The following is a 13128-nucleotide window of genomic DNA, read 5'->3' as shown; positions in this document are numbered from 1 at the left end:
GCACAACAGAGACATTACCAAGACCTGGACGTCCCTCCAAAATTGTTGAAAAGACGAGAAGAAATCTGGTCAGGGAAGCTTCCAAGAGGCTTATAGCAACATTAAAGGAACAGCATGATTTTCTGGCAAGAACTGGCTGTGTGCTACATGTGTCAACAATCTCCTGTATTCTTCATATGAATGGGCTATGGGGTAGGGTGGCAACATGGAAGCCTTTTCTTACAAAGAAAAACATCCAAGTCTGGCTGAAGTTTGCAAATACAAATATAATGTCCCCCAAAAGCACATGGGAAAATGTTATGGTCTGATGAAACCAAGGTTGAACTTTTGGCCATAATTCCAAAAGGAATGTTTGGCGCAAAAACAACACTGCACATCACCCTAAGAACACCATACCCACAGTGAAGAATGGTGGTGGCAGCATCATGCTTTGGGGCTGTTTTTCTTCACCTGGAACTGGGGCCTTAGTCAGGTTGGAGGGAATTGTGAACAGTTCCAAATACCAAGATATTTTGGCACAAAACCTTCAGGCGTCTGTTAGAAAGCTGAAGATGAAGAGGAAGTTCACGTTTCAGCACGACAACGACCCAAAGCACACATCAAAAACCACAAAAGCATGGCTTCACCAGAAGAAGATTAACATTTTGGAATGGCCCAGCCAGAGCCCAGACCTGAATCCAATTGAACATCTGTGGGGTGATCTGAAGAGGGCTGTGCACAGGAGATGTCCTCACAATCTGACAGATTTGGAGCGCTTTTGCAAAGAAGAGTGGGCAAATATTGCCACATCAAGATGTGCCATTCTAATGGATTTCTACCCAAAAAGATTGAGTGCTGGAATAAAATCAAAAGGTGCTTCAACATAGTATTAGTTTAAGGGTGTGCACCCTTATACAAGCAGGTTATTGTGAGTTTTTATTTCCCCCCCTAAAGATTTCAGTTTGTTTTTCAATTGATTTGTTTATGTTACAGGACACATTAAAGGTGGAAAAAGTTCTAACATGATTTATCTTTGTCTCATTCTTTTACATCACAAGAACCTGGCATTTTAACTATATGTAGTTACTGAGGCTTGTAGCCCATGACGTTTTAGTTAATCCTCAACTAATCCCTGGTCAGATTCAATACCCGGTCTCCTGTGTGTCAGACTGTGTCCCAAACCACTATGCTATTTAACAATGGGTAGTCAGTCAGTCAGTCAGTCAGAAACATACACTCTTCATGGCTGGCTCCGCTTACGCGGTCTGGAAAAGTAAAGGAATAGCCCACATTTACCAATGACATCATGTAGAAATGTGACCTTTTCTTTGGGCTCTGAAATACATAGAGCTGGAGTTGAATTTAATCAGCTGAAAAGAGGAGGAATACACTGATGAGCCAAGACATTATGACCACCTGCCTAATATGCTGTTGGTCCTTCATGTACCACCAAAAAAGCACAGCCCCGCAGAGGCATGGACTCAACAAGACCCCTGAAGCTGTCCTGTGGTATCTGGCACCAAGATGTTAGCAGCAGATCCTTCAAGTCCTGAAAGTTGTGAGTTGGACCCGCCATGGATTGGACTTGTTGGTCCAGCACATCCCACAGATGCTGAGTTGGATTGACATCTGTGGAGTTTGGTGCCCAGGGCAACACCTTGAACGCTTCATCATGTTCCTCAAACCATTCCTGAACAATGTGTGCTGTGTGGCAGGGCGCATTATCCTGCTGAAAGAGGCCACTGCCATCAGGGAATACCATTGCCATGAAGGGGTGTACCTGGTCTGCAACAATTTAGGTAGGTGGCACATGTCAAATTGACGTCCACATTTAATGCCCGGATCCAGGGTTTCCCAGCAGAACATTACCCAGAGCATCACACTCCCTCCACCGTCTTCCCACAGTGCATCCTGGTGCAATCACTTCCCCAGGTAAACAGCACACAAGTACATGGCCATCCATGTGAAATAAAAGACAATGGGATTCATCAGACCAGGTGAGCTTCTTCCACTGCTCCAAGGTCCAGGTCTGACACTTGCGTGCCCATTGTAGGCTGTTTCGACAGTGGACAGGGGTCATCATGGGCACTCTGACTGATCTGTGGTTACGCAACCCCATAAGCAGCAGGGTGCGATGCACTGTGTGTTGTGACACATTGCTCCCGTAACCTTCCTTAACATTTTCTGTGACTTGTGCCACAGTAGACCTTCTGTCGGTTTGGACCAGACAGATTAGCCTTCGCTGCCCTTGTGCATCGATGAACCTTGGGTACCCAACACCCTGTCACCGGTTTGTGGTTTGTCCCTCCTCGGACCACTGTTGATAGGTACTCACCACTGCTAACAGGGAGCACCCCACAAGCCTTGCTGTTTTAGAAATGCTAGGACCCTGCCATCTGGCCATAACAGTTTGGCCCTTGTCAAAGTCACTCAGGTCTTTACTCCTGAACATTTCTCCTGCATCCAACACGTTGACTATGAGAACTGATTGTTCACTTACCATCTAATCTACCCAGACCTTGACATGTACCCTAGTTAGGAGATGTTCAACGTTATTCTCTTCACCTCTGGGTGGCCATATTTTTCCTTTATTTAACAAGTTCAGATGACTGAGAATCAATTATAATTTACATTGTGAACTTGGCCAATGGCATATCAGTTGCAAGACAACACTAATTTTAATGAATATGATAAAAACAATGACAATCAAAAACATTGAATAATTGTCATGATCAACGTTAGGACTTTTGCCAATTTGGATCTAATGCAATACGGATGGAGAACTTTGTCCATCTCCATATGTACTCCAAGCAGTTTTTGTCTGGGGAAATGGAGAATGTTCCATTATAGTGAAGCTTAAAGATTCAGTTTTGTTTCAGTCATGTTTGGCTCATGTCAAATGACAGAAAATGTTTGCCAAATCAAAACCCCAGCCACATCCATTAACATTTATTTTCCAGAATATATCTGTATCTTTCTCCCTCCCTGATTCCTAGAATGTGAACACATTGTAACTATTTGGATTGGTCCCAGAACCTGATGCTTTGGGCCAGAGCCAGGACACACATGGGGAAAGCAGCATTTGGGAAATGTGTCGCTGGCTTTCATATTCTGCTACAAACGATGCACTCGCTGATGACTTTGTATTTTCATTTTGATGTCACCACAAACTACCTCAATAATGTCAGACTGAAGACTGGAAAAATCCTGTTCGCATTGTCAGGCAAAGTGAATGCAGTAGATGGTATAGTTACCATATGTGTCCATGGAAATATATAGTCAGCAGTGCTGCCAAAATTGTCATTATAATGTGAAGCAATGAACATTCTGTGTTCATGAGCTCTTTGGAAAATCTGAAACTTAGTTCAGTCTGACTTGGAAATGCTCTGACGTCCAAGACATTTTGGATAAGGAATGTTTTATTAACCCTTTCCTATGCTTTCCCAGCAGACTGTTTTTCTGGTATTTTGGATTTCCAAAGAACTCACAAACCGAATAGCATTAGAGTGAGCTGGCCGAGTGTGTAAATGGAAGGGAAGGCCTGGCCTGTAGCTGTGCAGAGATCTGTCACGTTCATGTGCAGGGCAGTACAGGTGCTATGTCTATGAACACTACATGTATGTGGAAATGAATTTGTCACACCAACTGGACCAAGGAAGATTCTGGTAAACAGTCTTGATGTAAAGCATGTGTCAACAGATCAGGAAGTGACCTTCGCTCTCACCCTGTTCCTTCTGCATTAACTACTGTAAACACACAACACCAACGAGCCTGCGCAGGTTGTGTTCTAGCCCCACCGGATCCATCAAGGTGTGGAGACACTGAATCAGGTGCCTTACAGCTGGACTGGAGCAGACACAGTGCAGACCCTGTTGGCCTGCTCTGCATTTGCCTGGTGATTTAGCTGACAGGGTCTCTGAAAATGGCAGTAGCCATCACGCCGACTCAGTCACTGCAGCACGGGCAGCTAATTCGTGATACATTATACTGCTGCTCCGACATATAGACCTTAAAAAGAGGAAGACCGGACAGGACAGAATAGGACGGAATTGGACAATAGTTGAAGCTGAATGAATTCTATTAGATAGTTGCCATATGTTAGTAGTCATGTCCCTTCTCCTTTATAAAGCATGCAGGGCAAGGCCCGTCACTAGCCTGGCCATTGTGCACAACTCATTTGTCCTCATCGCTAAGCTTCCTAATAACAAAGCAGCCAATTAGAGATAAGCGCCAGGCTCCTCAGACTCAAAGTTGCTGCAGTGCTTTCTCTTTTTTTCTCTTTATTTTTCTCACTCTCTCTGACTTCTCTCTCTCTCTCTCTCTCTCTCTCTCTCTGCAGTACCACAGAGCCTTCAGTGGTTTGGCATGGCTTAGAGGTCAAGTATCCTTGATGTCCATTGAGTATTGGGCCAAGATGGATGTTCAGTAGCCACGCGAGGATGCAGTGAAGTGTGGATGTAGTGTGAATAGAGGACTTCTTAACTGTAATAGATTTATGCCTCCGGGTCTATGGCAAACATTGCTATATTAGGGGACGAACGAGTGAGTGAATGGAGTATTCTCTGATTCAGCAGGTTGAGAGTATTGCTTAGAACGGGAGCATTTATTTGCTAAAATACTAGTCGGTCAGAACAGTCTCAATCTTAGATTTTATTCAAATACCACTAACTTCACAGATAATTCACATACAAAGGATGACCTCTTTTTTAACCAATACAAAGGGTATTAGGTACAGTGGGGAGAACAATTATTTGATACACTGTCAACTTTGCAGGTTTTCCCACTTACAAAGCATGTAGAAGTCTGTACTCTTTATCATAGGTACTCTTCAACTGTGAGTGACGGAATCTAAAAGAAAAATCTAGAAAATCACATTGTATGATTTTTAAGGAAATAATTAGCATTTTATTGCATGACATAAGTATTTGATACATCAGAAAAGCAGAACTTAATATTTGGTACGGAAACCTTTGCTTGCAATTACAGAGATCATATGTTTCCTGTAGTTCTTGACCAGGTTTACACACATTACAGCAGGGATTTTGGCCATACAGACCTTCTCCAGGAAATACAGACTTTCAGCTCCCTGCAAATATTTTCTATTGTGTTCAGGTCTGGAGACTGGCTAGGCCACTCCTGGACCTTGAGATGCTTCTTACGGAGCCCCTCCTTAGTTGCCATGGCTGTGTGTTTCGGGTCGTTGTCATGCTGGAAGACCCAGCCATGACCCATCTTCAATGCTCTTACTGTGGGAAGGAGGTTGTTGGCCAAGATCTCATGATACATGGCCCCATCCATCCTCCCCTCAATACGGTGCAGTCGTCCATTCCCCTTTGCAGAAAAGCATCCCCAAAGAATTATGTTTCCACCTCCATGCTTCACGGTTGAGATGGTGTTCTTGGGGTTGTACTCATCCTTCTTCTTCCTACAAACATGGCGAGTGGAGTTTAGACCAAAAAGTTTTATTTTTGTCTCATCAGACCACATGACCTTTTCCCATTCCTCCTCTGGATCATCCAGATGGTCATTGGCAAACTTCAGACAGGCCTGGACATGCACTGGCTTGAGCAGGGGGACCTTGCGCCCGCTGCAGGATTTTAATCCATGATGGCATAGTGTGTTACTAATGGTTTTCTTTGAGACTGTGGTCCCAGCTCTCTTCAGGTCATTGACCAGGTCCTGCCGTGTAGTTCTGGGATGATCCCTCACCTTCCTCATGATCATTGATGCCCCATGAGGTGAGATCTTGCATGGAGCCCCAGACCGAGGGAGATTGCCGTCATCTTGAACCATTTTCTAATAATTGCGCCAACAGTTGTTGCCTTCTCACCAGCTGCTTGGCTATTGTCCTGTAGCACATCCCAGCCTTGTGCAGGTCTACAATTTTATCCCTGATGTCCTTACACAGCTCTCTGGTCTTGGCCATTGTGGAGAGGTTGGAGTCTGTTTGATTGAGTGACAGGTGTCTTTTACAAAGGTAACGAGTTCAAACAGGTGCAGTTAATACAGGTAATGAGTGGAGAACAGGAGGGCTTCTTAAAGAAAAATGAACAGGTCTGTGAGAGCCGGATTTCTTACTGGTTGGTAGGTAATCAAATACTTATGTCATGCAATAAAATGCAAATTAATTATTTAAAAATCATACAATGTGATTTTCTGGATTTTTTTTAGATTCCATCTCTCACAGTTGAAGAGTACCTATGATAAGAATTACAGACCTCTACATGCTTTGTAAGTAGGAAAACCTGCAGAATCGGCAGTGTACCAAATACTTGTTCTCCCCACTGTAAATGGCATCAGACAAGGCACACATTATCAGATAGAAGAGTTTGGCAGCTTTGGATTAGATGTTGTTGGTCAAATAGAAAACACAGACCATCCCATCCATAGTGGGATCTCAAAACAAATCATATCATTTTATATTAATATACTGTATATAAAATATTGGGACCCTAATATTTTCCTATAGACAAACTCTAACAAAACATAATATTTAGTCCCATATTCCTAACACTCAATGACTGCATCAAGGTTCTAAATTGTCCAGTGTCTTGTCTTAGTCAGTTTTGTTTTGCGTTTGTCTGTGTATTGTCAAATCGTTCTACGCGAATGTTGTTTGTTGTGTACCTGATGTAAAGCGTCTTTGGGTCCCAGAAAAGCTCGATTTAAGTCTAATGTATTATTATTATTAAGTTGTGCCCAAAGGTGTTAAATGATATGATAATGTGCAGTATTCTTTCATTCCGGAGGAATCTTTATTGTAAAATGCATCTATTTTCCATTTCTCTCGGTGGCTTCAGCACTATTGTCATCTCATTAAAAGTTCCAATTAATATTTTTTTAACATTTCATCCTTTACAAATTCTGTATATAGAGGAGTACATGCACTCTAAACAAATCACAAGATTAAGCAATTTCTAACATTTTTATTATTTTTTTCAGTTGTTTGAGTACTTCAGTCCACGTAGAATTTAGGTCTGACAGAGTGGCCAGATTGGTGAACTGAAGTGAGAGAAAATATGGTCATTTTGGCAAAAGCCTGCTGTGTCTTTGTTGGCAATGAAACAGTGAGAGGTACTCTTGAATTGCCACAGGAGTAAAATGTGCTATTTTTTCATCTAATATTTATGGTCAAGATTAGGAGAGAAGGTTAACTAATCGTGGATCCTTGCCAACTATCTCCCGGTTAAGTGCCAAAGTGGCATCTGTCAGTGCAATGAGCTGACACCCTTCTCCTCTCTGTGCCCCCATCTCTTTCTTTACAGACAACAACCGTGGAAATAAAAGAGCTCTGACAAAGAAACAAGCTCACCCCACATCTGTCAGTCTCTCCCTCCTCCGTCTGTCTCATCACTCCATCACTCCATCTCTTTCACAATCCATCCATCCAGCACCAGTCCTGTGCTGTCATCAACGTCCGTCCGTCCGTCCATCTGTCTGTCTGCAATAGAGCCACAAGACCCCAGCGGGTAGCTATCCGTCCATCTGTCTGTCTGTCTGGATGCCTGTCTGTCTGTCTGCAATAGAGCCACAAGACCCCAGCGGTTAGCTATCCGTCTGTCTGTCTGTCTGGATGCCTGTCTGTCTGTCTGCAATAGAGCCACAAGACCCCAGCGGTTAGCTATCCGTCTGTCTGGATGCCTGTCTGTCTGTCCGTCTGCCTGTCTGTCTGCAATAGAGCCACAAGACCCGAGCAGTTAGCTATCCGTCCATCTGTCTGTCTGTCTGGATGCCTGTCTGTCTGTCCGTCTGCCTGTCTGTCTGTCTGCTATAGAGCCACAAGACCCCACCGGGTAGCTATTCATCCATCTGTCTGTCTGTCCGTCTGCCTGTCTGTCTGTCTGCTATAGAGCCACAAGACCCGAGCGGGTAGCTATCCGTCTGTCTGTCTGGATGCCTGTCTGTCTGTCTGGATGACTCTCTGTGTGTTTGTTTGTGTGTGAGTTTGTGCGTGTCTATGTGTGTTTGAGTTAGCATAATTATATAGATTAAGGCTATGTAATTTGAAGGGCCAAACACAATGATGCTGATAATAAACTGTCCATGTACAAAGAGTAGCAGTAGTTAGTCAGTGTGGGGGTACAAGGTCATTCAGGGTCATGAACGGTACGTGGTATACAGTAGGTAATAATGTATGGATACTAAACAGTAGAAGCAGTAATCAACCAGCGGCCCCTGGTTGATTGGGGACGTATATTATTTTAGGGCCTGCCTAAGATAATGACACCACCTGATGTATAGGTACTGGATGGTAAGGGGCTTGACCTCCACACTGCAATAGTGCAGTGGCCATGCCAAGCAGTGATGTTGCCTGTCAAGATGCTCTCAGTGGGAAGGTCAACTGTTTGAGCTTCTAAAGGTCCATACTAAATCTCTTCAGCCTCTTCAGGGGGAATATGTGCTGACTTGCGTTTTTTGTACAACTGTTTGGGTATTTGTGGATATTGTAAGGTATAGGGGTGATGTGGAGGTTCACCTGCTTGCCTTAATCAGTGTTTCTGGGGGCATACTTGCCTATCCCTTGCCTGTTGTCCACAATCAGCTCCTTTGACTTTCTGATGTTGAGGGAGATTTTAAATAGTTGCCCTATTAAGTCATCAGCCTACCAAAAACAAGTCATCAGCCTACCACAGACAGGTCATCAGCCAACCCCCGACAAGTCATCAGTCAACCACAGACAAGTCATCAGCCTACCAAAAACAAGTCATCAGCCTACCACAGACAAGTCATCAGCCTACCAAAAACAAGTCATCAGCCTACCAAAGACAAGTAATCAGCCTACCAAAAACAAGTCATCAGCCTACCACAGACAAGTCATCAGCCTACCAAAAACAAGTCATCAGCCTACCAAAGACAAGTCATCAGCCTACCAAAAACAAGTCATCAGCCAACCACTGACAAGTCATCAGCCAACCACTGACAAGTCATCAGCCTACCAAAAACAAGTCATCAGCCTACCAAAAACAAGTCATCAGCCAACCACTGACAAGCCATCAGCCAACCACAGACAAGTCATCAGCCAACCACAGACAAGTCATCAGCCTACCAAAAACAAGTCATCAGCCTACCACAGACAAGTCATCAGCCTACCAAAAACAAGTCATCAGCCTACCAAAGACAAGTAATCAGCCTACCAAAAACAAGTCATCAGCCTACCACAGACAAGTCATCAGCCTACCAAAAACAAGTCATCAGCCTACCAAAGACAAGTCATCAGCCTACCAAAAACAAGTCATCAGCCAACCACTGACAAGTCATCAGCCAACCACTGACAAGTCATCAGCCTACCAAAAACAAGTCATCAGCCTACCAAAAACAAGTCATCAGCCAACCACTGACAAGCCATCAGCCAACCACAGACAAGTCATCAGCCAACCACAGACAAGTCATCAGCCAACCACAGACAAGTCATCAGCCTACCACAGACAAGTCATCAGCCTACCAAAAACAAGTCATCAGCCTACCACAGACAAGTCATCAGCCAATCACAGACAAGTCATCAGCCTACCAAAAACAAGTCATCAGCCAACCACAGACAAGTCATCAGCCAACCACAGACAAGTCATCAGCCAACCACCGACAAGTCATCAGCCTACCACAGACAAGTCATCAGCCAACCACAGACAAGTCATCAGCCTACCAAAAACAAGTCATCAGCCTACCACAGACAAGTCATCAGCCAACCACAGACAAGTCATCAGCCAACCACAGACAAGTCATCAGCCAACCACAGACAAGTCATCAGCCTAACATGGACAAGTCATCAGCCAACCACTCAAAAGTCACAGCCACACAGTCGGGGAATATGGAGTACAGTAAGGGACTAAGCAGCCCTGAGGGGCCCCATGTTGACCGTGACCGTGGTGGATGTTTGGCTGCCTACCCTCCACACCAGTGGGCAGCTGCTTAGCTGCTTCAGGGTCCAGTTGTAGGGGAGGTGTTCAGTCCCTGGGTCCTGATTGTAATGATGAGTTTGCAAGGTATTATGCTGTGGAGCACCGAGCTGTAGTAAATGAACACTCTCACAGTGGTATTGCTCTAGTACCGGTGGGGGAGGGCCGTATGGATCGTCCATGGATCTGTTGGGTCCAGGGTGTCTGGTATGGTGGTGATTTGAGCGAAGAGCAGCCTGTCAAAGTATTTAAGCACCACAGATGTGATTTATACAGGTTGTATTAGTATGTTTAGGGACTATGGTGGTGTGCTTGAAGCCAGTTGGTATCACAAACCCCGTTCACCTTGTGTCCCTCTAGAAATCTTGAGAGTGTTTTTTCGTCTCTCCGGGACAGATATTTAACAGCCTTGATGTGGATACTAGATGTCTTTACTCAGAAAGTACCACAGTGAAATGCTCTGAAAAAGTATTATTTATAAGTAAAAACTGTGATTCCACTCGCAACAGAAGGCCTCTTTTAAGAAGTATAATTCTGCATGCTCTATACTGTCTATATTGGTATTATCCTATGCAGCACATGATGAGAAGATGTGTTTAAGCGTTATACTAATAAGATAATACATGACCTTGAAGCGGAGATCTGTTATCCCAGGAGCTTTTGTTATTGTTTTGGTCCTGAGAAATGCAGCGTCGTGGTGAAGAACTTTGTACACACTCTGCTGTCCCCTCTGTCCTTTAATGATGTATGATGGAACAAAAACAGGGATTGTTGTTTGAATTAGTGTCTTTGTGGTTATAATATATGGACATAGCTTTAACATCAGATCTCGAGCCCTTTTTGGTTTTGTTAATAATTAAGTTGAAGGCTGTACCTCATCTGAACCTCATCTGAACTCAGATGAGGTTCCTAGTTCTGGGAATGCACAGTGCCCCCTCTCCTCACAAGCCAACACAAGCCAACCTGAGCCACAACCTGTCTCTGCAGTTTCTCTCTCGCACATTTTTGCTTTCCGTTTCCTACTTGAACAGTATGCTCTCATGTAAACTGACGTTGCTTTTTCCGGTGAATCTCTCTGTGATCTGGTGGATGACGTAGAGGTTTAAAGTGTGTGTGTGTGTGTGTGTGTGTGTGTGTGTGTGTGAGGGAGTGTGTGTGTTCTGTTCTAACCTTGCCACTCCACCCTCTGTCTTTCAGGGGTAAAGAGGGGAGTGTGTTCTCAGATCAACCACTTCCCAGAGGATGCGGATTTTGACCACGATGGACCTGAGTATGTTCTACGTAAGTCAACTCCTGATGAACATGTGCTTGGAGTTAGAGGGAAAGGTTTTGATCTATCTCAGCTATAATACACAGAAAAGGGAAAATGAATTAAACCAGCTGTTGGGCCAAGTTAGATGTTATTCCTAAAGAGCTGAAGATGATAGCTAGTTTTGAATGAAATGTGAGCGTGTGGATAACTGCAAGGATGATGTGACACCCCAGTTCATGGGTTTCCCCTGGCCAAGGCGATGTGGGTGTTCTCTGCCACCATGCATGAGTCCACCAGCACATACATAGAGCAGAAAACTGCATACTGGTTACCATGGAGTAAAATAGTGTGTACTGATTACCAGGAAGCAGAAGACTGTGTACTGATTAACAGAGAGCAGAAGACTGTGCACTGATTAACAGGGAGCAGAAGACTGTGTACTGATTACCAGGGAGTAAAAGACTGTGTACTGATTACCAGGGAGTAAAAGACTGTGTACTGATTACCAGGGAGTAAAAGACTGTGTACTGATTACCAGGGAGTAAAAGACTGTGTACTGATTACCAGGGAGCAGAAGACTGTGTACTGATTAACAGGGAGCAGAAGACTGTGTACTGATTACCAGGGAGTAAAAGACTGTGTACTGATTACCAGGGAGTAAAAGACTGTGTACTGATTACCAGGGAGTAAAAGACTGTGTACTGATTACCAGGGAGTAAAAGACTGTGTACTGATTAACAGAGAGTAAAAGACTGTGTACTGATTACCAGGGAGCAGAAGACTGTGTACTGATTAACAGGGAGCAGAAGACTGTGTACTGATTAACAGGGAGCAGAATACTGTGTACTGATTAACAGGGAGCAGAAGACTGTGTACTGATTAACAGAGAGCCAAAGACTGTGTACTGATTACCAGGGAGTAAAATACTGTGTACTGATTACCAGGGAGTAAAAGACTGTGTACTGATTACCAGGGAGTAAAATACTGTGTACTGATTACCAGGGAGTAAAAGACTGTGTACTGATTACCAGGGAGTAAAAGACTGTGTACTGATTACCAGGGAGTAAAATACTGTGTACTGATTACCAGGGAGTAAAAGACTGTGTACTGATTACCAGGGAGTAAAATACTGTGTACTGATTACCAGGGAGTAAAAGTCTGTGTACTGATTACCAGGGAGTAAAATACTGTGTACTGATTACCAGGGAGTAAAAGACTATGTACTGATTACCAGGGAGTAAAAGACTGTGTACTGATTACCAGGGAGCAGAAGACTATGTACTGTTTACGAGGATGCTTTGGCATTTCAGTGGCATTTACTTTGGCGTTTCTGTCCTCCCTGGCCTAGTGTCCTAGATGGGAGAGGAAAAGTGTGTGCGTGCGTTTGTTTTTCCTGAGGGGAATCAGAGTTGAAGGCTTCTTGGGAATTATCTGAGCTTGGTTGCATGGCAAGGAATTTTCTCCCACCAGTATACAGCCACTATCTCACCTTCTCTGATACTGTCTATTTGAACTTTGCCATTTCTTTTCTTTCCCCTCACACTCTCTTCATCTCCCCCTCTGTCTCTTCCTCTCTTCTCTCTCTCTTCATCCTCTCCTCCTGTCTCTTCCTCTGTCCTCCTCTCTCTTCTTTCTCCTATGTTCTCTGTGACTTCCTGTGGCCCTCCCTCCCTCTCTGTAGGTATGGTCAGGGCTTCCAATATCTTCCCCATCCTGAGTGCCATCCTGCTGTTGATGGGAGGAGTGTGTATTGCTCTCAGTCGCTTCTATAAACACAAGAGGAACATCGTCTTGGGAGCAGGCATTCTTTTTGTGGCTGCAGGTACTTTAGCTAACCATTGTCAGATGTCTCTGTGTCTGGGATTGTTTATGTACATGTGTTTAAGTGTTTATTTTAGTCTCCTGGCATGTTTACATACAGTAAGGGTGTGTTATGTTGATGTAGATGTATGTCTTTCCTCCTGATCTCCTTTTCTGGGTAACGGGTGAGTGTGTCTCGGATTG

The 13128-nt window shown here is 44.1% G+C and overlaps 1 protein-coding gene across 2 annotated transcripts in view; it reads left to right on the top strand.

Annotated features, from left to right (window-relative positions):
* The window catches only part of cacng8b (calcium channel, voltage-dependent, gamma subunit 8b), a 40865-nt gene that overhangs the window by 24534 nt on the left and 3203 nt on the right, over positions 1-13128 (top strand). For both annotated transcript variants that reach the window (XM_010884897.3, XM_034288637.1), the window contains exons 4-5: positions 11070-11153; positions 12806-12946. In XM_010884897.3, the coding sequence (XP_010883199.1) occupies positions 11070-11153; positions 12806-12946 (225 nt within the window). The remainder of the gene's footprint in view (positions 1-11069; positions 11154-12805; positions 12947-13128) is intronic.

Source organism: Esox lucius, chromosome 20 (genome assembly GCF_011004845.1).
Source record: "Esox lucius isolate fEsoLuc1 chromosome 20, fEsoLuc1.pri, whole genome shotgun sequence".
Lineage (NCBI taxonomy): Eukaryota > Metazoa > Chordata > Actinopteri > Esociformes > Esocidae > Esox > Esox lucius.
This window is presented reverse-complemented; position numbering and strand designations above follow the sequence as displayed.